Source organism: Zootoca vivipara, chromosome 5, assembly GCF_963506605.1.
Source record: "Zootoca vivipara chromosome 5, rZooViv1.1, whole genome shotgun sequence".
Classification (NCBI taxonomy): Eukaryota; Metazoa; Chordata; class Lepidosauria; order Squamata; family Lacertidae; genus Zootoca; species Zootoca vivipara.
In genome coordinates, this window is record NC_083280.1 from 10,235,788 (window position 1) to 10,262,266 (window position 26,479).

Sequence of the window (26,479 nt, forward strand, 5' to 3'; positions counted from 1 at the left end):
AGGGCGAGGAAGGGGTCTTAAAAGAGGAAAGTTTTTTGGGCTTAAATAAAGTTGCAGGCTGAGGAACGATCTTCGCTTGAAAATACGCCCTTTGAAGACTCAGAAGTGAAAGACGGACCTAGGTTCTAAAGTTGAGCAGAGTTTGGGTTGGGGGAGTTAATCTAACTTTAAAGGGGGGGGGACTGGAAATCTTTCAAAGCCCTGAGGACTTACCCTCCAGGCCTTATTCAAAGCAAGAGAGAGAGAGGGGAGGGAGGGAGGGAGGGGGGAGAATCAGCCTGGCGTTTCGTCACAGGCAATTGTAAAGGGGGTTCAAAGGACCGATCAAACAAGTTGCAGAGTAATCTACATTAAAAGTCCGGATGGCGATGTTACAGCTTGCACCTGCAGGGTGTTTGCTCGCCGAGCCCCTCGCCGAGCTACAAATCATCAGGCGAAAAAGCCGCTTATGCTTCCTCTTTGCTTCTCCCAAGAGTTACAGGGCTTCTTTCCTTTGATGATATTTATACATCTTGTTACAGATAAGGTTTTTTTTAAGGAAAAAGAAAGAAAGAAGAATCCCTGAACACACACACACACACACCAATACGGTTTCTGCAAATGGACTCTGTAGGAGTAATCCCGTTGCTCAGTGTCCTTGAAATAACTGGCCAAGCCCCCGGGTGAAAGAGCGCCCCAGGAGTCCCAACCGGAGGAACCCCATCTCCAACCTGCTGCTGAATTTATCAGGGCCAGAGAGAATTAGGGACAGAGCCCATATCGTTCCATTGATTTGATGAGGCTGTGTGGTCTGCAGACCTCAGGCCGCTTACACCGAAGTAAGCCCGATGATGTCATAGCAGGAGGAAGTCTTTTGGGGAGCTGAAGCCCAGCTCAGCTTAAAAGGGAAAGCTGCTGCTTAACTGCGTGTGCTGCTGGGACAACCCCTTTGGACTGCTCGCCTAAGGTTGATACAGACGAGGCGGTTCGCTTTTCCTGGGCTCAGTCTAGTGAGCCTCCCCACTGAAGCAGTCCTAGTACGGAAATGTTTGGAAGGACGACAGTGGCAAACGTCACCTAACCGCAGAACTGCGTAACTGACTTAAATGTTGCCCTGAGAACTCAGAAAGTAGTTGGCTCAATTCTCATATGCAATGCTTTATTAAGTCCCAGATGTAAACCGGCCAAAACCCAAGCAATTTAAATGAACTGGGGATAGAATTATATAGAATACGTGGGACCTTTCCCCGCCTGTGTGTCTCTAGTGGCGGGATACAAATATTCAGATCGGATCAGGGATGTCCAACAGGTAGATCTCGGGACCCTCCCCCCCTCCACTAAAAAAAGCTGAACCACCTTTGACCTCAACAACTTTGGTAGAGCACTGCCAGGTTTTTTTTTATAGTGGAAGCATATCTCAGTCTCTTGAAAGTTGGACATGCCTGTTCGAGATAAATAAACTATTCATCAGAAGCCAGATCTAGCAGAAGTGAAGCATTTTCACCTTTCACGGATTTCAGGCGCGGAACTGTCCCGTGGAAGATAAATGCGCACGAAGACTCAGCGCCTTTACTGGCAAGGAAATACCCCCGAGTTGAATGGGATTTTCTCCGGAGTAATTCTGCAGAGGACTCCCTCAGGCCCCAAACGGCTTCACTTTGGATGTATCTTGCATTTTCCTTTTATAATGCCTTTGCTTTTAAACCCAACTATAGTTGTATATTAGTTGTCCATGGGGTCACGAAGAGTCGGACACGACTAAACGACTTAACAACAACATAGTTGTATATATGCACACACACCCAACACCCCCCCCCCCACAATCCTGCTATGCTAATGGAAAGAAGAGTGGGGGAGGAGAGAAGCTGTCCCTCTGGAGTTTCGCCCTGGATTCTAAACCAGTGGGGCTCGCTTGAAAGTGAAGTTATGCTTTCGGGGCCTGACAGGTTACTCGGTAGTAAGCGCCAGTGTTCATTGGGACCTCCATCCAATTAAGGCTGCCGCCTGAGATCATAGCAATGCAATTCTGGAATGCCCCTTTCCTTTCCTAACTCAAGCTGAGCCCTATTTCTGCAAGTCACCCAAGGACCCACCCACCACACCAGGGGTGATCCCGGTCTTTTTGTTTTCTGTTGTGGGGGGAGCGGCTGATTTGCTTCTTTTGAACACACTTTGGGGAGATGAAATCAGGAAAGGAGAGAGAGGAGGGGAAGAGAAGGGGGAGACTAGGAAATGCGAAAACCCCAAAGACCCTGGGAAAAGTGCACGCGAGTCTGACAATCCAGGAAGGCAGAGAAGAGTTATTTCCTTGCGTGCAGCTCGGTTTGGTTTCTCCCCACTCCAAACCCCAGCAGCAGCTTGCGACATGCCAGCCAAGATCAACATATATCTTTTCCCCCTTTGAGCGTCAGCGGAGCGATCAGTAGATCGGTTACTTCTCCTTCGAGTTGCCACCGTAACCGGGGAGACGGAAGGAGAGCTGGGACGTATCGGAACGTTTAAAAGTCCCTGCAAAGATTTTCTCACAGCTGCGGGAGGCGCAAATATGGAAATGAGCTCATTATGTGGAGGGAGTGGCAGCAGGCAGTGCCCCTGCTCTCCCTCCTGCTTCCACAACTCCCAATCCTTGGATCATCTAAACACGAAATCAGCCAAAACAAGCCCTCGCCAAGAAGCTACCAACTGCAGTTTCGCCTGTACAAATATGTCAATTTCAACGATTATGCAGCGTTTTGTTTAGATCGCGCTGAGCGGCTTCTCTCTCTCTCCCCCCCCCCCCCCTCGCAGACAGAGAGTTGCATTTAAATCAATAGGAGTTGCTTCCAAAAAAACCTTGCGAGTGGGTTAGTTTAGCCGTCTCTCCACAAACCCAAATACCTGAAAAAGGGGCAACTGAAAACTTCCTACCTTCCATAAAAGTATTGAAAAGTATAAACCGGAAGATGCGCCATACGAGGAAGGGGGGGAGGTCCGTTTGTGTGGAACAACCCAGTCTACATTTGGCGGTTTTTGCAAATTAAAATGGAGACAAGGGAGCCTTGCGAAAACTGGCACAGTGTCCCACCAACCCCCTGGAAAAAACTCTGTGTGTGCTTGAAAGTGGTAAGCAAAACACTAAGGAAATCCAATGGATTTGCTCGGTGGAGAGCTCTATTTGGCGCTTCTGGCCGCTTGTTTAGCTCAGCTCTTTACACCCTTGGAGAAGAAGAATGCTATACATCACCCTTTAATCTCCTACTGAGTGAACTCCGGAGCGCATCAAAGCGCGCATTGTTGAACGCTTGGGGGAGAACCAACAAGACTAGGCGGAGGATCGGCATTGTTCCCAAGGCTTGTTGGGGAAAAGTTTTCTAAATAAACTCCTTTCAGCACAGTTAGATTTAAAGGGGTGGCAGTGGATGGGAATTGCGGGGAGGGGTGCTGGTCTATTGCCCTCCGTCGCTACTTTCCCAAACAGGTTGGCGATCCAAGCACGCACTGCCGGGTCCAAAACGTGCCCCCAGACTAGGATATATTTAAAGGCGATGGGAAAGTCAAACCCACAAGCAATTTGGGACTCCATCTTAACCCTCCTGACTGTGAGGTTTAGTGCAATATACTTCTTCATAATTAGTGTATACAGTAACCCCAAATTGCTTCGATCCTGATGTAGACCATCCTTACTCAAAAGTAAGCCCCGTTTGTTTTAGTGGGGCGATTCCCAAGTAGACGTGCTTAGGGATGCAACCTTGAATCTCCAGATATTTCTTTAGGTAGGTCTATCCTATAGGTTTACTCGGAAGTAAACCCTACTGGGATGTTTGGGACATGATTTCACCTTTATCTGGACTGTAGCATTTTATTGCATTTTATGCATTTTATTGTATAGGCTCAAGCCTGAGACTGGGTTTTTGGAGAGGACTGAACCGAAATCTCTAGCTAAGTATTTCTCAGATCCGCCTTCCCTTTTAATATACAAGGGCAGCTATACCGGAGGGAGGAGCGTCAGAGACGGTTTTAACAGGATCCTGTTGCATTGTATGTGCCACTTGGTGTAAACACTGAGTGTCGCCCTAGTGGCAGAAAGCAGGTGTTTTGTTTCTCCGTTGACGGCCCATTAGTATCTCGCATCTTGCTGAGAGTTTGATCAGTTTCACACGAACTGAGAAAAGAGGGGCGGGGGGAGAGAGAGAGATCGAGAGAAGGGCAGCCGCTGCTGCTCCCAGATGAGAAATTGACTAACAGGTAGTTGAATGAGCAGAAGGGAGACCAGAAGGCGAAATTCCCTCAGTAAGCAGCGGCCGAACGGACCTGGATATGTTTTCAGGCTGTTCCATTGCTGCAGGGGAACCCGAACTCAACTGAAGCAAAAAGTCTAGGAACTGCTGCGAAACTGAAGCTTTCTCCGAGTTTGAGGCTGAGCCTCTCTTGCTTATAAACAAAATGCGGCTGAATAAAAGAGAAGAAAACAGAAGCACTCATATAGAAGGAGAGGGAGAGGGAGAGGGAGAGGGATGGGGAAAGGAAAATCTCTACCAGAGGAAACCATGAGCGCAGTTGTGTGTGAGAGAGTTTTAAGGACCCCGCATTAATTTGCTGTGTACTGTCCCTTTCTCCTTTCCTGTGAAACCTACCATACAAGCAGGCTGTATAGCAACCAGACACAAGGGGAAAGAGAGAGGGGGCTGTTTGTATTTGTTTCTGGAATATTTAGGTTGTTGCTAGGATATCAGAACAAAACAACAACAAAACCCAACCGGAGAAATCTCCCAAAGTCGGGCTGGAGAGGAGGGGCAGAGGGTTTGTGGCAGGGGGGAAAGTGCAGACATCTGCTGAAGCTTCCATCTCTAAGCTGGTCATTTCCAGGAGGCAACTTTCTGAAAATCTCCACAATTAGATCTGCATTGTTCTTTCCCAACAACACGGCGTGGAAAGAAAAGGTCCTCTCTGTCGGGGCCAATCCAAGGAAGCGTTTGAGGTTATTAAATAATAAAGCGATTGTGATTTACATTGTGGTGCTGGAAAAAAGGGCCAATTAACCACTGTTATGTTGCCATAAAGATCATATTAACTCGAATTAGTAATCTAACAATACGCTGTCTTAAAAAAGAAAAAAGAAAAAGGAAAGAGTACAGAAGGGGTGACAATACGGATGTTACTGTTGCATACCGGGTGTGTTGTCTTCCCTGAATTCTTCCTTCCTTTTAAATTCCTTAATAAGAATAATAATAATACAATGATAATTAATAATACTAATAATCAGAAACACAGAAATGCACTTGAAAAATGAATTGAAGCTTCTTGCTAAAAAGATAACAAACAAAACACAGAAGGAAGAAAATTAAAATTAAAATGAAGGGGGGGGGTAGAGGGTATAACCGCGCGTGCGAATATAGGAAGCTCTCCAGCAACGATTGTTTTCAATTAATTCTGAGCCCACCCAAATCTGATTCCCGAGTTCCCGTTTGCAAATGTTTTAGGAATTAATTAATCCTCTAAAGAGGGGGAGGGGAGAGCGGGAGAAATAGGGCTCCTTCATTGCTGTGACTTTTGCAGCTGTGGTATATATATAGCGAGAGAGAGCGTGTGTGTGTTATGCACGCACACACGCGCACGCACATATAGTTTGCAAGCCCCACATGCAACCCTCGACTTAAATCTGCCTGAGAAAGAAAGCCCAACCCAAACCTAAACGCTCGCCTTAGTGTTCTCCGCCATAATCAAATAATTTTTTTTTGCTTTAAAGCAGTTATTAGGTTTATAACTCGTTTCCCACTTAAATTTGTGCAACCAACCAAGGCAATCTAAATAGGCTGCAGCAGCCTCGTGGGTACCGCAAGCAGGCATTAATAAGAAGGATTAATTATGGGTGTGTACATCAATGGGACACAAAGACTATCAAGTAGCAAGGGGGGGGAGAGGGGGAAGTCACAGGCAGCCAGTGAGGAGCTGCATTTCGTCTAAGGCAGGCACCCCAAACTCGGCCCTCCAGATGTTTTGGGACTACAACTCCCATCATCCCTAGCTAACAGGACCAGTGGTCAGGGATGATGGGAACTGTAGTCCCAAAACATCTGGAGGGCCGAGTTTGGGGGTGCCTGGTCTAAGGGATGGCGCAGGTTCTCCACGCTGAGGGCAGGCTCCCATCCTAAAGGCATATTTTAGGAGGTAAAATATACATGGAAGTGGGTATATTTTTAAGGTGTGCCTGCAGAGTGTCCAATTTCCATCGACTGCTTTTAGACTCAATTAACTCTACTGTCTCGATCCACAATTAGTAAAGCCGAAGTCTTTGCGTCAAAACTCTTTTATAAGTCTCTAAATGATTTCCTATAAACTGTGAAGGATTCGGTTTAGCTGAAGTCGATCCGCAGCTCAGTTAAGCCATTTAGGCGGAAGCTTATCATTGGAACTACAGTATTAACCCCTCCACCACAAAGTGTCCCTGCCGAAATCCTTCATTTTAAAAGCTGAACACTCCTAATTAGCGATTTATCGATAGTGTGGTTGGTGATCAGTCTCTACATGTCGGTCAGCTTCGCCCGCCCCCTCATCTTTCGACAAGATGCTTGGCAGGGGGTTGGACTGGATGGCCCTTGTGGTCTCTTCCAACTCTATGATCTGGGCCTGGTTGGGTTGTGTGCTGAATGGACCCATCGAGTTTATACGGATAAAGAAAATAATAAATTGGTCGGGTTATGGCCTCGATCCTCAGTCACTTGCCAGGAGGCAGCATCCTTGAGGTCAATGAGGCCACTCTCCAGAAGTGGTGTCAGGCCGCCAATTTATAATGCCTGTTGCACTTCGAATGAGTCTCGCTGAAGCTGAGCAGAACACTATTTAATATTTTGTGCTTTAAAAAAAGGGAAAGAACCACGTGAACATGCGCATAACGCTTCCTCAGGGCTTTTTCTGTATGTCTCCCCTAGAAACACAATGCTGGAAAGGGCATTGAAACCGGAGGAGGGAGGGAGGGGGCTGTTGCATCTTTCTTGCTCTGTTGATTGTCTCTGGTACCCGGGTTCTCTCTGTTGACATGGAGACGCTCCGAGACCCAACCTCTCCGTCCTCTGAACAGGAAGAAAGAGTCAGCAGAAGAGAACTGCTTTGCCAACAGCTCCATAATCTTAAAAATGGAAAGCCTTGGAGAACAGTTGGAGAACAGCCTTTACCAAAAGTGTCATGGGCTTTGGAGACACTCGATCTCAGGACGCAAGGGAGAAACGTGCTAAAAGGAAGGCACGCTTAGTAAATCCACACTGTAATCAACTCCCGCCCGGAAACCAATGTCCCCACTGTGGAAGGACGCGTGGATCCAGAATTGGCCTCCTCAGTCACTCAGGGACTCATTGTTAAACCTTGTTTATGGAAGACAATCTTACTCGGCTACGAGTGATTGCGAAGGAGGAGAAGTTGATGCTATTTGTTACCATAATTCCCCACCCCCACAAGCCCCTTTTCCGGTTACATGGTTTTTCATAAGCAGACACTGAACCATTTCCTCGGCGCAATGCATCACCAAGCCCATCCAAAAGGGTCTAATCTGCTTCGCGCAGAAACCAAGCAGTAACAGCCTGGTAGGCTACCCTTGTGAAGCCAGGAAAACACCTTCTCAGTAACTTGCCCCTCCCGCAATAGGAAGAATAGAAGAAGAGAGACGCGAGGGTGGGGAGGGGAGGGGGTGGACGGGACCATCCTTTGCCTTGTTGCTTCTTAATACCCTGATCGTGTCCAAATAAGCCATCAACAATTGCACAGAATGCAAACTTTTCAAGCTCTACCTGCATTCTCTCCCCCTCCCCATCCCGAAATTATGATACGCTGCTTAACTGTGTAGCCCAGCCAAGCAACAACTCGATTATACTGGAATACAGTACAACGCGTTTATTTTCCTGCATATAAGGCTTCAGGTTCCTGGGATTAATTGAGTCGCGAAGGAACTGGTCCAAGTTTACTAGCGAATCCATATATCCGGGTTGGGTACACAGATCCAGCCAAACTGATGCAGGAATCCTTCATTCGTGGAAGTCCGCGCGCCTTAAAATGTTAGCTAAGTCCCGACCCTGTATATAGATAGGATGGTCTTCTAAACATGAGAAGGACATCAGGCTGAAATGAATGAAATTTGCTTCCCTTGTAAGGCTGACACTGGGATCTCAGATGCCAGAGACCAACAAACAAACAAGTTAAGATACTCTTCTTGGGGTTCAACTTACAACTGCCTGTGCAATTCTCAGATCACATAAGCCAAAGTAGACAGGTGGGAGTTACTTAAAAGCCAATAGTTTGAGGAATGCAGCTGTTGATACAGCAACCCTAAATGTATGCAAGTAGATCTCAATCTTACTGAAATCAGCGGGGATGACTTTTATCTCGATGTGCTTAACAGCTTAAGTGAAAGCATGTTCTATAGCAGGAACTTGTTCTATTAAAACAGTTTATATACCGCTTAGCTACAATAGTCTCCAAGCAATATATAAACATATTTGCATCCATGTGCACTAGCCTTTGGGTTCTCAGTCGGCCAAGGCTGAGGGACAGCCCAGCCTGGTCCTTACAGTGAAATGAGCCCCACTGTAGTAGGAGACATGGTTTCCTATTTCAAAAAGTAGACATATGATTGGAGGCTTTAGCACAAATATTCAAGAGTAAGTCCTCCCTCAGTCCTGTTGAATTTAATGGGGTTTACACCCAGGTAGATGGGGTTAGGATTGCAAGCCTGAGTGTGACTTACTTTCGAGTAAGCATGCACAACATCAGGGTGCAACTCACACTTTGTTATGCAGAGCTTATATTCAGGTACTGTATAGATGTGCAGACTGGCCAGGGCGGAGATCCCATTAAAAATAGTTCATTAAAGGTATCAATAAAATGTGTTTTATGATCAAGACCACAGCGAAATCCATGGAATTTCAAGCAAATTTAAACGTTCATTTGTATACGCGGGGCAGGGTCTACAGACTTCCGCCTGCTGGAGCGGATGAGACTGAAAAGGGGGAATGGGCGCCTCTAACGGTAGAATCCGTGCGGCTATGTGTGCGTGTATACAACCGAAGTTGGAATATCTCCATTCAGCTGACAGTTTAAACAACTAAATCAAAATGCTGGTAAGGGCCCGTGATTGTAGACGGACTTCAATCCAAGTAACTGGGCCTAAGTGAGCCCTGCCTTAAGTCGCGCCTATTGATTTCGATAGGGCAGGTTGCCATCCTAAGCAGTTTGAACCACTGAATTAAAGAAAACACACAAAGAAAGATTTGTCTAGTCCTGATCTTTACCTGCCCTGTTGTTCTGAAAGCTTGATATAAATGGCTATAACACCCGCCTTTTGCAATACTGAAGGAAGTTTTTATTAACAGAATTTTATGTAATCTTTGTAGGCTCGTGTACTCCTGAGGCGTCTAGTTTCATAAACTGGAGATACTTTTAAAGGCTGCGATTTACTTATTTTTAAGTGCCTACCTACGGAGAAAAGGCATCAGATTTTGTGTTAGTGGGAGGAGGGGGGAAGGCCCAAATGTTCATTAAATGAATAACTCCAGCTAGCGTCATCGCATAGACACTTTCTGAACTGAGAACTGTGGAGAAGAGAAGGGGAGGGGGTTAAAGGGGGTGAGAGCCTGAACGTGTTAGCTGATGCCCTGCCGGCTGACAGTGTGTGGTCTATTGTAGGGAATGTGCCTCTTCCACTGAACAGAACCTTCTCTCCCCCACCCCCCTCACGCTTTCCACCCTAGCATTACTGCACCTGCACTGGCTGAGGGAACTGCAGCCATTCACCACATCAGCGCAGAAGACATCTTTGACAGCACTCAATTCATTACATTTCTTCCTGCTTTTCAAACCAACCAACACACGCACACACACTCACCAAATGAGCCTTGCCAGTGAGTGACAGTCCCCTCCCCTACCTACCTCCCTCCCTCTCTCCCCGCCCTCCCAAAAATCGTACAATAAAGTTGTATGTATGGTGGTGGTGGTGCTCCTTTGGCGATTGCATTAAGAAGTGAACTAGCTTCCGTTAACAACTCGTCTCTCCTTAAAGGCAGCAAGGAAATGAGCTAGGTTTTGTTAGGAGGGGTAACACTTCATTAATGTTCTGTGGTCCAGAAAGAAATTATAACCACCACCACCACCCCAGTGTGGAGTGGAGAAACTAGAAGTCCAGTATCCTGGTTCTCTTGCAAGTAAGTCCCAGTGACTTGAAAGATAGGGAGGGGTTTGTCTTCCACCGGGGGTGGGGTGGGAAAGAGAATGCGCAACCCCCCACTTAAAGAAACCCACAAGTCAGTAGGGCTAGGTTTATCTCACAAATCAGCCCCGGATACATGTACGTGGGAATGAGGCGCGCTTTGTGCCCAGGATTAGGAGTAGAGGTTAAATCTCTTCCCTCAAGTTGAGTTGGGATGCAGCTCGGACTGGGCACCCAAGAATCCACGCGAGATTCAACACATGTTAACTGGTAGTAAACGGATTTTATTTTATTTACTTAACAGAATATATATATCTATAACTCGGTTGTAATAAAAAAAACCTCTATGCGGCTTACAAGAAATATTAAAAGTAGCCTATCAGTACAATTCTGGCAAGAGTTCTTCCTGAGCCGGTTCCTGAGAGTCCAGAATGGTATCATCATAAATTTTGCTTCCAAATATCAAGGTCTAGTGTCGTGAGAAAAAACACCCCCCACACACACACACACTAAAAAGGGGGGGCTTATTTAAGCAGGAAATGAAAAGTTAAAAAACCAGTGAAGAGGCCCAGAGCCTGCCCAACACTACACCGGAAGTCAAAGCCACTGAAATCTACGACGCTTCCTTTCAAATTTAGCAATAATCGGGTAGCTGAGCTTTGATACAAGTACTCCGGCTCAAGTAGCTTGTGGATTAGGCTGACAAAACCTCTTTTCAATATCACTTTTAGAGCCCCATTAGGACTGGAAGCTAAACTCGCATTGTATGCGGTGATCGGACCTAGTGGGTTCCACTGAACAGTTTTCGGAGTCGAAAATTGAAACCAGATTCTGCCTTGCACGTTCAAAAGACCCCGTTAAGCAGATTTGTTCACTTAAAACTCGCACAACAGAATACCATTCTAAATAAACTCTCTCCCTCCCTCCCCACTTCGTTTCAAAATATCTCAGAGTACATGTCTCCCAGAATTAATTCCCGCTCCTCTCCAGAGTAGATCATGAAAGTTAACGGGACTTATTGAGATAAATGGTTTTGTGGAGCGTAGCCCAAGCTGATTTGAAAAGGAAAGCGAGCCTGTATATCAGGGTCATCAGGAAAGGTGCGTGTGTGAGAGAGAGAGATTTCACTTTCCTATACATGGTATATAGACAAACCGCGCTATCGATTAGAAATATTTAACGGAATCGTTTTTTACTTAAATACTTGATCACTGCAATGAGGAAGATGGAGATGAGGTGTGAGAGAAACATCTCTAACACCTCCAGCATGGAGATTTCCATGAACATCTCCAACAACTCCCAAATAATCGTTGCTTGGGAAGGAATTGTACTGTATACTGTATAAAATACGGGCTTTGTATGTAAGTGTATTGTGTATGTTTAACTGTCAGCTGTTCTTAGTGGGGAGTCGAAGATTGCAGATCGCCTGGCAAAAAAGAAAAAGAAAAACCCTAATAATTTCAAAACATTCAATGGAGCGGCGGTGACGTCACGGGGGTATTAGCATACGAGGAGGGGATAAAGTCAGTGTGGCTGAAGGTGATAAGGCCCCTCCTGAGGAATTCACCGCTTGTTTTAATACATTAATTATTTCGCCGCTGTCCGCAAGTTTTTGCCATTTATAAGAGCTTAAGCCTTCTCTTGGAGAAGGGACTGGGCGGGTTAAGGGTGCAAAGAATCCCTTTGCAGAATGTCTTATAAGTCGGCGAGTGGGAGGAATTGCTCAGGGGGATATCACACCCGTCCTCTCCTTTCAAAATGAAGTGCGATTTTGGAGAAGGAAAGCCATGGGTTGCTCCTTTTAAAACATGAATGGGATACTGAATAGTAATCCGTACAATTTACGTGCATACAGGCTACCTGCGACACTCCTACAGCCGGGGAGATGTCCTGAGCTAGGGAAGTGGGGAGGACAGTCCGACTCCTGGCCTCACTGGGAGAGGTCTTTCCCCGGCTCTGGTGTGGAGCCCTTTGCAAGATCGCAGCCCAAAGATGCTTAAATGGAAAGCAGCACAGGATAGGTGCTGTATTGCGCTTATGTAAACATGTTCCTTGGCGACAGGGGAAGTCTCAGCACCTCCGTCCTCTTCCCCAGTCCCATCGGAAGGAAACTGATTTTGCCGCTTGGTCACTTCTCCTCATGTGTTGTTATATAAAACTTACTTTTCACACACACACGTATGTATATATATCTCGCCCTGTTCTTCCACTCTCAAAGGAACGCCCATTAGAGAGAGTACAGTATCTTCATGGGCTGAACCATTGTCCCACTTAAGCTGCAGGTCTTTTGGAATTCGGAGATCTCTCCTAAGCACATTTCAGGAGCAGTCGCAACGCTTCCCAGGGAACCTCCATCGCATAGCAATGCCTAACAGTTCAGCTTAACTGCGCGACGGATCCTGGCTGAACAGCTGGCAAGGAAACGAAAGACCCAAGAGGCGATAATGCAGAGCCAAACTCTGCCCCAATTTATGAAGGGGCATCTCAAGGGGGAGGGCGTGAGATGGGCCCTTCTCTGTCCGCCAGGGATTCCCTCAAATCATGTTCCGACATCAAAAGGATTAGAACACAGAGATATAATTTTGTACTGAGGGAATAAGAATGGCAGGTTCGCAGGGCCCTCTTAGCAGCAGCCCCGGGGTGTTCTCCGTAAACCCAAAGCTTTGCTCAGTCGGGAGCCTGCAGCGGTGATAGCCTTTGTCCTGAACTGGACTCGAACCTCCCTTGGCTGGTGACATCCGAGACAAGCGTCCCAAAAAATCCTTCCTAGTCTCATTACGCTCACACCAACACTTCTAAAAGAAGACCTGCGAAGACATGTGCTACAAATGAGAACGAAAAGCCCCAGGAAACCGCGCGAACCTGCAGGCTAGGAAACTATGGTGTGCATTCCTGCATTTGACTCTAGGCGTGTAATGTTACTAAGGTCAATGGGACTTCTCCAGTGCGAAATGTTTTCTATTTGCCAAAGAGTTGTGACGTTTAGTGGGCCTCAATAAAAACAACAGGAAAACTCTGATGGGTCTGGATGGCAACCTGGATCTACAAACCAACCACTTATCTGAAGCTCTAGGGTTTGAGCTGATGGGCTGTCCCTTCCTGAACACATACAATACTGCCCCAACCCTCCTGATCGCAGTCATATGCAAGTTTACTCAGAAGCAAGTCCCATTGAAATCCATGATATTTCGTCACAGGCCTGGTTTGGAGCATAGCCCTAAAAGTGTTTAGGACTGTGTCGACAATCTTTTACACAAGTGGTTTACAACTGAGACAAGTGCAATTATTTCTGTCTGTGATGATATATATACACATACAGACACATAAACCTATATGTTGCATTATTATCATAGCTGTACTATGTATGTGTAAGTACAGATGTAGGGAGAGGAAAGAATCTAAATCCATTCCAAGTAAAGGGATGTGTGGATCGTATCAGCACAGCCCATCTTCACATCCCACTTGACGCCAGTGGCAAATTTCCTACTAATTTAAATGGATCTGCACTGCATTCACAAACAGCTTATAAAGTATATGATAAACACAACACAGAAGAAAGGCAGGTGTTCACAAGCCAGTGCAACACAACTAATTTTTTTTTTGGGGGGGGTGTCCGGTTAGAAGAGCAGTTTCTAAATTTGAAACATGCCACCCCACTCCAAATCTCAAGGGTGTTTGAACGCGCAAACTCAGCCCTTTCCCTACAAAGGACCAGCGCAGATATTTGAAATGTACAGTACTTCCTTCCCTCTTACGTACCTAAAATCCGATAACTAAGGTCCTGTTCGCAGGTGAGGTGTTTTGCCTACAAACTATAATAGAAATGTGAAAGCCACAAATTCTGAAGAGTGGCGCAAAATATAGGGCTCTGGAAACTAATTGTTTCAAGTAATTTATATTTTTAACAAGGGAAAATAAGTGAGAATTATTGGGGGAAAGAGGCTGGTTGGAGAGACTTTTCATCGTTTAATCCGTCACCTTTTCAAACAAAGTAACGCAAACTAAGGGATGTAACAGCGAAAACTTAAAAGCTGAACACAGAATGCATTAGAGATCGGTTGGCAGGTTCCGCAGCCTGAGTTAACTAGCGGCTAGGCATTTCCATAATCTCTATTGCTCCTCACAAAAACTGAAGTTATTACTCAGAGATACTTCTCATTTGAGTACTTTAACTAAATCTCATTCATTCATTCATTCATTCATTTTAAAAAGGGTTTTAACCCAGATGTGGAAACTGTAAATATATCTCTACAGTTTTCTTCCCCACAATGACTAGATACAGTCGATGCGGTATGCCCATACATATAGTTTACCTGCATGTAAAACAATTAACCGTGTCAGCTTGTCACCTTCAGAACACCAGGGACACAAGTGAAATGTACGAGAGGAAATTGACCGGGGTTGTTCCTCAGCTGCCAAGGTGACAACTTGTATTACATTAGTAATGGAAAGGGGCTACTTTCCCCTCCATGCTAATTTGACCTTCAGAGAATACACGCTCTCTACCATTTACTTGAGGGGGGAAACGAGGAAAGCAACATCAAAACTATATGTAAAGAAGAAGACAACGTAAGATCGCAGTTGGCCTTTTAACTATGCAAATGGAACTAATTTCCCTAGAAGTTTTTTAAAAATGAGCCTCACATTGTCTACAGCTGAGTTTGTGGGAAATGGGGCGACGGAAATTAGTTTATATGTGATAAAACTAATATTACTAACCTGCTGGCGCAATCAAACTTCAATCTCGGAACTATTGGCTTACAACTACCAGCAACTGAAAAGTAAACCCGAAACACACAAAGGATCTGTTTAATTTTCTTCGTCCAGTGGGCTAAAATGAGGACCCCATCACTATGCACTTAAACGTTATTCCTTGTCTCCCTGAGGCGTTTGATCAGTTCTTTTCCCAGGTGAGGAAACTGGCAGCTCCAAGGCCGTCAGTGGAACTCCCATAACAAAAGTCCTGAAAAGCTGAATGAATTGGGCATATAATTACTGCTTACGCGCACACACTCCCTCCCTCCCTCCCTCCTATCCTTTGCAGCTTATCTCTTATTCATGCAACATATATTGTCACCTAATCTCACCCTCAATATTGCGCTCGGCCAGAACCCCAGAGTCGTCCGCGATTGGACTTAACTGACAGGGGTCCCTTTACCTTTACCACCACCACAACTACTATGGCAAATTCCTTCCCGGCAGAAATTAACCAAAACTTCATCTGTCGCAAAACAAAGAGCCAAAGGTGAAAAAGTGTGGAAAATAGAAGGGGTTAGTTAGTTAAAGGTGGTTTGCTGATTACTCTTCCCCAGAGTTTAGGGAGTCATTGAAATCTGCGTCTTCCCCACAAGGAAGGATGCTTTGAATAAGTTTGGTTTTGTTTACTTACCTCATGGGAACTATAAGGTATACACTTTGGTCTTAACGTATTTACTTAGCCGGAAGTCCAACTGCCTTAAACAGATTTGGGCTGCAATCATGGCCACATTATCTTGGGAGTAAGTGTTACTGAATTCAGCAGGACTCCTCAGTAAATCTACATAGGATTGGACTGTGTGTTGAGGACCTCAGCTATGATTATTTTAGTACTTGAAGACAATATCAAAACCTGATTCCATGCAAGCGAGTCAAACTAAATTCAATAGGAGAAACGCCACATACCTAATCACTACTGATTAATCAAGAATGAATTAAAATATATCCAACCTTTCTCTCATAGTATATTATGTGTATACATATTACACAAGTATACTCCAAAGTGCAATACAGATGCCTTAATCTGAGACTCACTTTATAATGTCTTTTATGGGATACTTCATGCACACTGGAATCGTCCACAACACAAAACCAGTCCTTATTTCCTTGAATGGAACTTTTTTTTCTGGGTACTTTGAATATCTACCTACCTAATGCAGATACCCAATAAAAATGCTCTCTATACAATTGCCAGTTCTGGTTTTTATGCTCAGAATAGCTGTAGGATTTATATAGATATACCTGTATTTAAAATTGGCAAATGCCTACGATGAGCCACCGCAGCCTACCCCACAGACCAAAAAAATTAAATCACCTCCCGGCTCTATGCTCCATTGCACGGCCCTTGTTGGAAGAGAGAAGCCTGAAGTACCTTAAAAGCCGAAATCTGTTTGTCGTCCAGATTCAGACAGCCATTTCCCAACCCCCCTTGAGTCTTGCTTGCTTCTGGGTTTGTGTTCAGAGCTGGATGGAGAAGCTTGGGAGGGGGTGGGGTGAAGAGAGATCCTCCAGAGATTGCTCTACCGCAAGAATTTGTCGCTTGGAGGAATAAGTACAGCTATTACAACCAAATCTACTAGCAGTCTAAATAATTAATTGAACCATTGCTCTTTGACCCTTGCAAAGTCCAATAGGGACCCGTTTGTAGTAATAATACCCCCCAAACGAGCCCTTGTCAAATATTCATTTAGTGGTTAATTCGAGCCATTTCCCCTTGGGACAGCCTGTAATACCAGCCTCTCCGGCTTGCCAAGAAACCCTGTTAATCTACCTCTCCAGGTCAGCAAAATATTTTAACACCCCGTCCTTAAAATGCTACCAAAAAAATAATAAAATCCCCCCCCAAAAAAAAATCACAGGGGATCTCCTAATCTTTATCCATGGTCTGTTTATTTGCTGGGGCTTAAGGAAATGTGACACTCCATCTCTGTCACCCGCCATCCAAGTAACGTGCCTATTTTTAAAAGGAGAAGAAATATAAGTGGAGAGACCAGCCCTTAAAAAGGATCATGAGCCCCACTTAAAAGGGATCTGGGGAAAATACATTTCTACACACTGAAGGAGCAAAACAGGGGCGTTTAAACAACTGTTATTCCTATATTTCAAAGATAGGAGTGAAATCGAAAATGCTGCCTCCTATTTGTTAAAGCGGCTGAATAAGGGGGGGGGGGGAGAAAGCCCTTTCTAGATTTGCATGAATAACGTTTTTACTCAGTTCATTTAACTGTGCCTATCTCACGGCCTCAATCACTGCAAGAGAGCGGATTTCGAATGCGTTTTCTTAATCGCGCATACAAAAGCTCATTATCATTTTAATAATAATAATAAGTTTTTGTCACCTCACAGTTTGGAATGGAGCGGGAAGGTGGCAGAATTCATTAAGCAAATTTTGTTTAAAAGCAAATGATATCTGCGGCCCTGGATGTATTTGCAAACGTTCACCTAACAACCCTGCCACGTCGCTCAGTTCCTTGACGCCGGGTCCAGACCAAGCTCTCCAACACTCCCTTCCAGGTAATCAACTAAAATTAACAACAACAATAACAGTGCCGAAATCGGTAGTAGGGGATGAGAGAATTATCGTGAAAAGTGTACTTTCAACAATTTGAAATGTGAGCGAAAGGGGAGGAAAGCTTTTTACCACGTAAAGAATCCCTCCTGGGCGCGTTTACCATCGCAAGCAAATCCTTCAAGACCGTTTTACATTCATAAATGTGGGTAGGAAATCGGGGCGGAGGACTTAGAATTCCAAATATTAATTTAAGCCTTTTGTCCTATTCCTTTCTGGAAAGCGAGCAGATCGCTCCTGGGCACCCAATAGCCCAAAGAGGGCTGAAATCCTGCGTGTGAGACACTTTGTAGAGCGGCCTTCTAGAAAGCAAGGCCTGCAATCAAACCCACCGATTGTAGTTTGCAAATTGTGGAGTCACACAAAGGGCTGGTGGAGAGGGTTTCAAGAATTCAATGAAACGCCCAGGACTTTTGTAATTAAACACCTTGCTCCTAAGAACCCGAATTTAAGTACTTTTACGGGGAAGAACCTCACTCACATCAATGGCACCTAATTCCGAGTGAACGGGTCCCTAAGAACACATTGCAAGGATGTACAGTCATGGGACTGTCTTTCCAGCAAGCTGTGTCCTAATTCTTGCCTTGGAGCCCGATTTGGAATAGATTTACTGGAAATTCCCTCCCAGTAAGTATGTTTAGGGTCTGTTAGGAAGCCGTCCAAGCACACAGTGCCACTTTCCCAAATAAATGGATTTCAGCTGAGATGCCAGTAAGCGGCCTAAGCTAGTAGCTAAGGAAGAATCTCTAAAATAAATGAATAGATTGAAACAGCTAACAATTGCCATTCACTGAGAAATAATAGTTTACTGAGGAATAATTAAACATTTGCCTCTTCAGCTTTTTTTTAAAAAATGTACCATTTTCCCCAAAATGTTCTACTCTAAAGTGGCTTTCAGCAATCCTAATCAACAGTATTCCTTTTCGGTTCGGGTTGTGAAATGTATACTTTCTGAAATTTGCTGTATGTAGAAGGGGAATGGCTCTATAGTGCCTGAAGGATTTCCAGAGAGAAATGTAGTCTGCGCCAATGTCTTAAGCTTCTGGCGAGGGCTCTACCGTATGGGCCCGGATTTATTCCATTTTCACCCCAGGTTTGGCATTAGTTTTTCCATTGATTCCCATAGAACATACTTCTCTATAAGCCTGTTTAAAATGCAAACCACGATTCACAAAACTCTCACTTTCAGGATCCTCAGGCAATTTGTCTGCAAGAATCGCAGCCCAGTCCTAAATACCTATACTTGAAAATAAGTCCTATTGATTTTCATCGGGCTTTACTTCCGCATAAGTATTTTAGGATTGCAAATAAAGTCCCATTGATTTCAGTAGAATTTATCCAACAAGCAGGTGCATTACAAACGGAGATATGTGGGGAAGCAGATATATTTAGAAGCTAAGACGACATACTTTTTCTTACTTTTAAAAAAAGTATATTTAAGAGTACAATGAAAATAACAGCATAAAATTAAACAAAATATACCTCTCTGCCAGACGAAGTTGTCTTCTTTAATGTGCGTTTTGGAGGGGTGGGAGAGGGCTTGAGTTTCGCAGCTTTTTCCTGAAACTGGCTGCTTCACCTCGCTGGTGAATTATGAACTAGGAAGAGAGCGCTTTTGTGAAAGCCTATGGCATTACAAAATTTAATAGATTATTATTCTCAGTATTGATGGCTCACATTTAAATCCACCCCACCCCCTCGCCCTGGCTTTCTCTTTCCCCACCTCCTCAAAGACCCAAAACTCCCTCGTCTGCAATGCAAAAACAAACCAGGGAAAGTTTAGAAAGGCACAAAGAGCTGCCCATTTTTGCGTTGTTGTGGTGCAATTGTCTTGAAACCGCGACTTTGCAATTTCCCCAAAACACACACGGAGGACTGTAGAAAACACACCCCAGCACACACGCACACCCCAGCAAACCAAACCTCACTTCAAGTCCATTTTCTCCCAAAGCACAGCGCTTCAAGCGGAGATCGCCCTGCTTACGAGAGAAGTTAAGAGAGTCACGCACCTCGCTCGCTTCCTACGGTACTTCTGCTGGTTCTCCTCGCGTTAACAATCCAGCCTCATCTGAACTCCGGGGGCTTTGGTCAGCTTTCAGGTGGCAACAAGTGGTCGTTTCTTCCAGCAGCGAAAATAACCCAACCGACTTTCTATGCCATGTTAGTTTTCTCATTTATTATAGCAGAAGAAAAGTGTCACTTACAGTCGGCTGCATTTTCCCTTGTCGAAGGATTACTCATTTCATATAGTTATCTGGGCCACATCCAATTTCAGGCCTCGCATTATTTTAAGTAGAAACTAATTGGCATTGAAATTACCTTCTGAAAACAAAGCAGGAAAAGATTTCCTCATTCCTAGAGTTTTATGCTACAATATTATTTATCACACCAGTTTATAACTGGTCCTTGAGCAGTACGGAATAAAAAAATAACATAAAATTCATCCTGCTTTCTGAAAATAAATCGAAGACTCAAGTGTTATTTCAGTGTCCATATTTCAAAAATTTATTTATCTCAAACTGTGCATAATGGAGTAAAAACTTAACTCAAATATGTACCTGTTTATAAGGATGGTATTAGTTCAAATGTGTGTGTGTGTGTGTGTGTGTGTGTGTGTGTGTGTGTCTATATATATATAATATACATATATGCACACCCACATACACATGGACTGCCGGCGGACTGATTTCAGATAATACACAGCCGAGTACAACTACGGGAAATGAGGAGGGACAAAAAATAAAAGAACTTAAAATAGCGTCACAATAAATTTACAGAAATATTACAAACCATAAGAAAATATCTCAAACACAAGAATTTCATATTGTTTTGCTGTCGTTTTAGCTGAACAGGAGAAAGTTTGAAAACAAAAAAGCTATTTAAATTAACAAATGTGTGTGAACCTGCAAGACAATTTTTGCTTTTTAAACAACGTGTAAAAAATGTAGTACACCCTAAAATTTTGCCCTTTTATATAAAAAAACAGTTCCAGTTCAATGGTATGCAAGTACTTATTCTATTTATTTTTTTGCCTTTTGTACAATTGCTAAAACAATTAAAACGTCCAGATTTTGTTTTAAAATAAAATTCAGCTTCCTTTTTTGTGCAGCTGCTATAAATCCATCTATCCAATTAACAGAGCGTCTTAAGTAGACTCTGATGTATTTTAAAAATAATTGGCAAATTCTCAAGGTTCCTCCCCTCTCTCTTTTTAATATAAACAATGGGCTTTTCGATTGCCATGTTTATTTTGATAAATACTGTACAAAAGTTGCTTGCAAATATTAAAACATTTCCCACCCCATTTCCCAGTCTCCTTCCCTTCCCCCCTCCCACCTTCCTACGTCGCTTTCTGGAGTCTAGTTCTAAAGATTATGGGTCAAGACTTTTTTATTTTTTACTTTTAAAAACCTTTTCTGCAAAGTACCATTTCCATAGGAACTTCGGGGGCGGGGTGGGGGTGGGAGGGATGGGGGATAACAGGTTTGGTGGAGTCGGATCCCTTTCCAAAGGAGAGGGAGGGAGAAAACAAAAATAAAAAGATCTATACAAGTTCCTTGATGGGTTTGGATTTTTTCTTTTTTTTGTATCTGATTGGTTTCTCCCTACCCAGTTATTCTCTGTACAAAAATAGTGTTCCCCCCTCCCCCAGAAAAAGAGGACAGGAAGGGGAGAAAGGGGGGAAAGTCAGAAGTTCAGAATTTCTAATAAAAGTTTGTTGCTCGGTCTAGATTTCTCGCCCTCGCCTTCCTTGCGTCTCGCCCACCCCCCGTGGGTCTTACATATGGGAGAGCGGGAGCGTGCCGTTTATGGCCGTGCCGGGCACAGGTGCGTTCTGGTAATGCTGCGACATGTGCAGTCTGCTCTGGGCGGCCGGCTCCGACACTTCAGGCCCGGGCAGGTACATGCTGATCATGTCCCGGAGGTCTCCAGTTTGGCACGGAGCCCTGGAATGGGAAGAAGACGTGACCACCGGGGGACTGGAGCTGGACTCCGTCTTGACCACGGATCCCATGGAGCCCAGGCTCATCCCCGGGGTCCCCTGCTGCGAATAGGACATGCTGCTGTAGGTGGGCGAGCCGTTCATGTAAGTCTGAGAGCCCGCCATGGAGTTGTACTGCAAGGCGCTCACGTCGTAGCGGTGCATGGGCTGCATTTGCGCGGCGGCGGCCGCGGCCGCGGCGTTGTGCGCGTTCAGGCCCGGGTGTTGCGGGTAGCCCAGCTGCTCCTGCATCATCCCGTAGCCGCCGTTGGTCCAGCCGTTCATGTGCGCGTAGCTGTCCATCCGCTGGTTGACTCCGGCCGCGCCCAGCGTGGCCCCCACGCCGACCCCCGCGCCCATGGAGTTGGAGCCCGGCGCCAGCAACCCGCCCGGCAAAGTGTACTTATCCTTCTTCATCAGCGTCTTGGTTTTCCTCCGGGGTCGGTATTTATAATCCGGGTGTTCCTTCATGTGCAAGGCGCGCAGCCGCTTGGCTTCATCGATGAAAGGTCTCTTCTCCGCCTCGGAGAGAAGTTTCCACTCGGCCCCGAGGCGCTTGCTGATCTCAGAGTTGTGCATCTTGGGGTTCTCCTGCGCCATCTTCCGCCGCTGGCCCCGGGACCACACCATGAAGGCGTTCATGGGTCTCTTGACCCGATCCGGGCTGTTCTTCTGGTTGTTGGCCCCAGAATTACTGTTGCCCCCCGCGCCTCCCCCCGCTGTCTGCTGGGGGGCGGGAGGCTTCAGTTCGGTTTCCATCATGTTGTACATTCAAACGGCTTTTTTCGGCCGAGGGGACGCAGCAATGGGCGGCCGGGAGGTGTCGGAATGGTGGTGGGCAAACAAACCAACGCGGCTTCGAGGAACTCCGGCTATTAAAAAGCACACCGGCACATAGAGAGAGGGAGAGAGGAATCCGACAATCGCCCCCCAAAAAAAATAAAATGAAGGGGGTGTAGGTGGGACAAAAGCGAAGAGGAAAGACAGCCGACAGGAGCTCGAGAGTGTCCCAACCTGGACTTGTCTTCTCTGGGAGGGGGGAGGGAGGGGAGAGCTCCCCCTCCGAAACAGATCCTCCCCCGATCGGATCAACACCGGGATCTTCCTCCCTCTGCAAGCAGCCCACGGACGACTATTCAAGCAGGAGAAGCATAACAAAGAACGCTTGGAGAGTCTTGATTGAGAAACTTCTTCCTGGTCCGTTTCCCCTCCTTTCTTTCTTGTGATTCTTTCCTTCTTTTCTCTCTCTCTCTCTTTCTGTATCTCTTTAAGACTAAAAGAGCCAGCAAAAGTCCCTTTCCCCCTTTTTTGTTGTTGTTGTTTGTGTGTGTGTGTGTTTTTCCCCTCCTAAACACTCACTCTCACACTCTCTCCCTCTGTCTTTCTCTCTCTCTCTCTCTGCCTTGACAACTCCTGATACTTTTTTGAACAAGTTAATAGACAACCATCCATGTGATGGGGGGCTTGTCAGGGAATAAATGCGTTTGCCCCGGCCAATCAGCGCCCGCCGGCTCCTCCACTGAGCACAAGCCTCGACTTGGAGTTTTGCATGAAAGGGGGCGGGGCTTCCCGCGCGCCAGCCGGGACAGCTCGGCTTGGGGAAGCGGGAAGAGAGAGAAACAGCGAGGGAGGGCGAGGAGGACGAGGAGGCGGGTCTTCGAGACAGCCACTGAAAGGGCCCCTTGGAGCTCCTCTTACAAGCAACAGGTCACACACGCCTTGAGGAGGAAGTGTGTAAACAGCATTCTTGCGACATTAAAAACAAAACAACAAAAAGCCCCACTCCGCAACAACTTGATGTTGACTTGAGACTGAGTGAGGAAGGTTGCAACTCCCCCCTCTTTATTTTCATTTTTTGCGTGACAGATGGGGGGGGGGAGAAGGAAAGGCAGCAACCTTGCTTCTGAAGGCTCCTTCTTAGGATTTTAGCAGGACAAGTGATCTGTTAGTTTGGCTTCCTTTCCCAATTGCTCAGCTCCCCCATAACAACAACCAGCGCAGGCTGCTAACCAGCACGAAACGCAGGGAGCCCCCAAATAGTCTCCACTGCTTTTATAAGGACCTCCTTTGCTGCTCAAGACTGCTGACAGCCCCTCCTGCGAAATATGGCCCCTCCGCTAGGCCTAGATGCCTTCTGCTCCAACCGACCTGACCCCTTACGCCTTCTCCGCTGAGGTTGCCATCATCCTGGTGGCTGTGCAACCAAGTTTACTATAAAATAAGGCCCATGGTGGCACCCAGGGCACTTAAGAGCAGATAACTGGGCAGAACCCAGCCTCGGCAAAAGCAGCAGACCCCTCCTGGTGCTGCTGATGGACAATGCTGTGATGACCTCCCTGCACGCTCACATGAGGTACTCACACCGCAGGCAAGGGGGCATATTTCTTAGTAAATTTGTGTATGGCTGAGTTCTTGGGCTATTGCTGCGACCAAGGGCTACTGCGATTTGCCTGGCCTTCGGTGGGTCTTTATTTACACGAGGTTCCCTTGCGCACATCCGTTTCATTGGCACCCGTGAGATTTACTCCCAGGCAACGCATTTCGGTTTGGAGGGCTGTTTTCCTTTTTCGACCGACGCCAAGTTCCCTCCAGGCTCAGTGGCCTCTTTCTGCCCCTTCCCCCAATTCCACGCCTGAAAGCAACGCCAAGCTGGGCTCCCTCTCCCGCCCCCCTCAACATCTGATCCTCTCCAATATTCCTCTGGTGGCTGCTTTGCAGCAGACATTTCTACGCGAAATAAAGGAGTGCTGCTTGCTTGCCTGCCTGTCTTTCTCTTCCTTTACTCCGCACTCCTCTACTCCCTCAAAAGTCTAAGGCGAGATTGGGTGAAAAGCCCAGAAACCATCCTAAAAACTGTCTCCCCCTCCTTGCGCCGCAATCGCTCCCCACCCTCCCCGCAACCTTCTTCTCCACGGTTACAAAGCGTGGCCCTCCTCCTTCCCCTCCCTTGCCAGCCTCGCGAAGCAGGTGCGCAGGGACAAGAGGAAGTGGGGAAGGGACGGTGCAGGAGGGAGACCCACGGGCGCGCGCGCAGGAGGTGCTGGAGGGCAGCTTTTCGACCGGGGCCCGCGGGGGAAGGGGGGAGAGAGGTGAGATGAGATCCCCCACCCCGCCACGGCGAGGTGGCGACCCAGCCGTTACAAATAGGTAGCTGTTCTCTTCCCCCTGCTCAACAAAGCGCCAGCTAAGTTTACTTCGAAGCTTTCATTAGGATCTTTGGGGCTAAAACGCACTTGAATACAAAGAAACGCACGCACGCACCCCTCCCCCGCGCACGATTTCAGCTTTATATTCAGCTTTATAAAGTGCTTGAACATTGTCGCGGGGGCTCGCTCTCCCCCCTCCCATCAGCACCGCTTTAACCCCTGAAATTGAATAAGAAAAATGTGGAGATTTCTATTGCTGGGCACGTTCCGTTTTGTTGGAAACTCCGGCAAATAGATTATTTTCTCCCCCACCTCCTCCTCGCTCGACATTGCTTTCACACTTTTTCTGCGTGCACGTGGAGGACCCTTTTCAGACCACGTTCAGAAAATACAGCAGGCTACATCTAACTTAGAAAGAAAAGGCCCGTCACGCATACAAGAAATAGGCCCGTCACGCATACAAGAAATAAAACGGGTTTTCCCGTTAGCCCCGATTTTTCTTTTTTTAAGTTTGTTGGAAAACTTCAAAGGGATGCCACAGTAGAAAGACGGAGAGTGGAGAGGGGGCTGGGTGGGGAATGGCTCCCCTAATATGAACTATATTTTTATTTCTTCTTTGGGACTTGGAGAGAGACTGTACAAACTGAGAAAGTCTTGATAACATTTAAAAACTCTTAAGCGGGTCAGTTAAAAAAAAAGCTGAGAAGTGATTTTGAAACACAAAAGGAAAGGAGAAGCGTCTGGAAGGACGCCTGGACTTTCAGCGCTGGGGTTTTACGCATGGGGTTGGTGCGCCCCCTACTGGTCAATTCGCCTTTCCCCCTTTAAATCTCAATCTCTCTCTCTCTCTCTCTCTCTCTCTCTCTCTCTCTCTCTCTCTCTCTCCCTCCCTCTCTCCCTCCCTCCCTCCCTCCCCCCCCTCTCTCTCACACACACTTATTTTCCCTATAAACCAAGCCTTAACAAGGCTTGAAATAATAAAGTAGGTAGCTGGGCAATGTGAATATCATCGCTACTCTACTTCGTTAGGCTCGTGAATATTAGTTTATTTATTTGTATATTTTCTTACTGAGACTTACAAATTAGGAAAAGAAGCCTGCGCCTGCAATCCTCAGACCGCTAGCTTTCGCATAGCCTCCTTGATTTTATTCATTGCAATAGTAGTAAATAATATCCAACCGTGGCCATTACATTTTCCCATATGTGGAAGAAAACAGACAGTTAACGCTGAGCTCCTCTCCCACCAACTCCCCGCCCCACACATATATGGAGCACGCCTAGTTGTCCAGGCACCATATTTAACTTTGTTGTTGTTTATAATTTAGCCTAAATAGTTGATAACGTCCTTAAAAAAAAAATCTTATGGATAATTAAGTTTGAAGAAAAGGGGTGGGTATGGGAGGCTGTGATTTTGTCTCTGTTAATACAATGATAACTGATGGTTGGTGAGGTATTTTTTTTAAAAAAGGGGGGGCAGCACACACATCTTACTGTGCATGGAGGCAGTCTCCTAGTGGATTGGGGAAGAGGAGAGGCTGGGAGTGATCCCCCCCCCAATCCAAACACACGCAAACGCATAACTAGATGCTTTTTATTGGCACTGAACTCTATAATAACACAGTTAAGAGGTTAAAGTGGCTGGTTTCGCTCTTTGTTAATTGCATTTATCATCTAAATAAGGTATGGAGCTAGCTAACAATTGCGTTATCACGAGTATTTACCGCTTTATTTTAATTAGCCGTGTTTTCCTTATCAGTGCAATGAACTGTCTCTGGCATATATACATAATAATGCGCTATAGAAAAATAAGATAAAAGCGATAGCACATTGCATGCCCCCCCCCGACCCACGCCCAATCTTCACTTTTCCTTTTTCAG

The 26,479-nt window shown here is 45.9% G+C and overlaps 1 protein-coding gene and 1 long non-coding RNA gene across 2 annotated transcripts in view; both read right to left on the reverse strand.

Annotated features, from left to right (window-relative positions):
- The window catches only part of LOC118093467 (uncharacterized), a 441,102-nt gene that overhangs the window by 18,020 nt on the left and 396,603 nt on the right, over positions 1–26,479 (reverse strand). The gene's annotated exons all lie outside the window — the stretch shown is intronic.
- Positions 19,290–23,415, reverse strand: SOX2 (SRY-box transcription factor 2). The gene has a single exon (XM_035132629.2). The coding sequence runs from the start codon at positions 22,225–22,227 to the stop codon at positions 21,253–21,255; it is 975 nt and encodes a 324-aa protein (XP_034988520.1). The 5' UTR covers positions 22,228–23,415; the 3' UTR covers positions 19,290–21,252.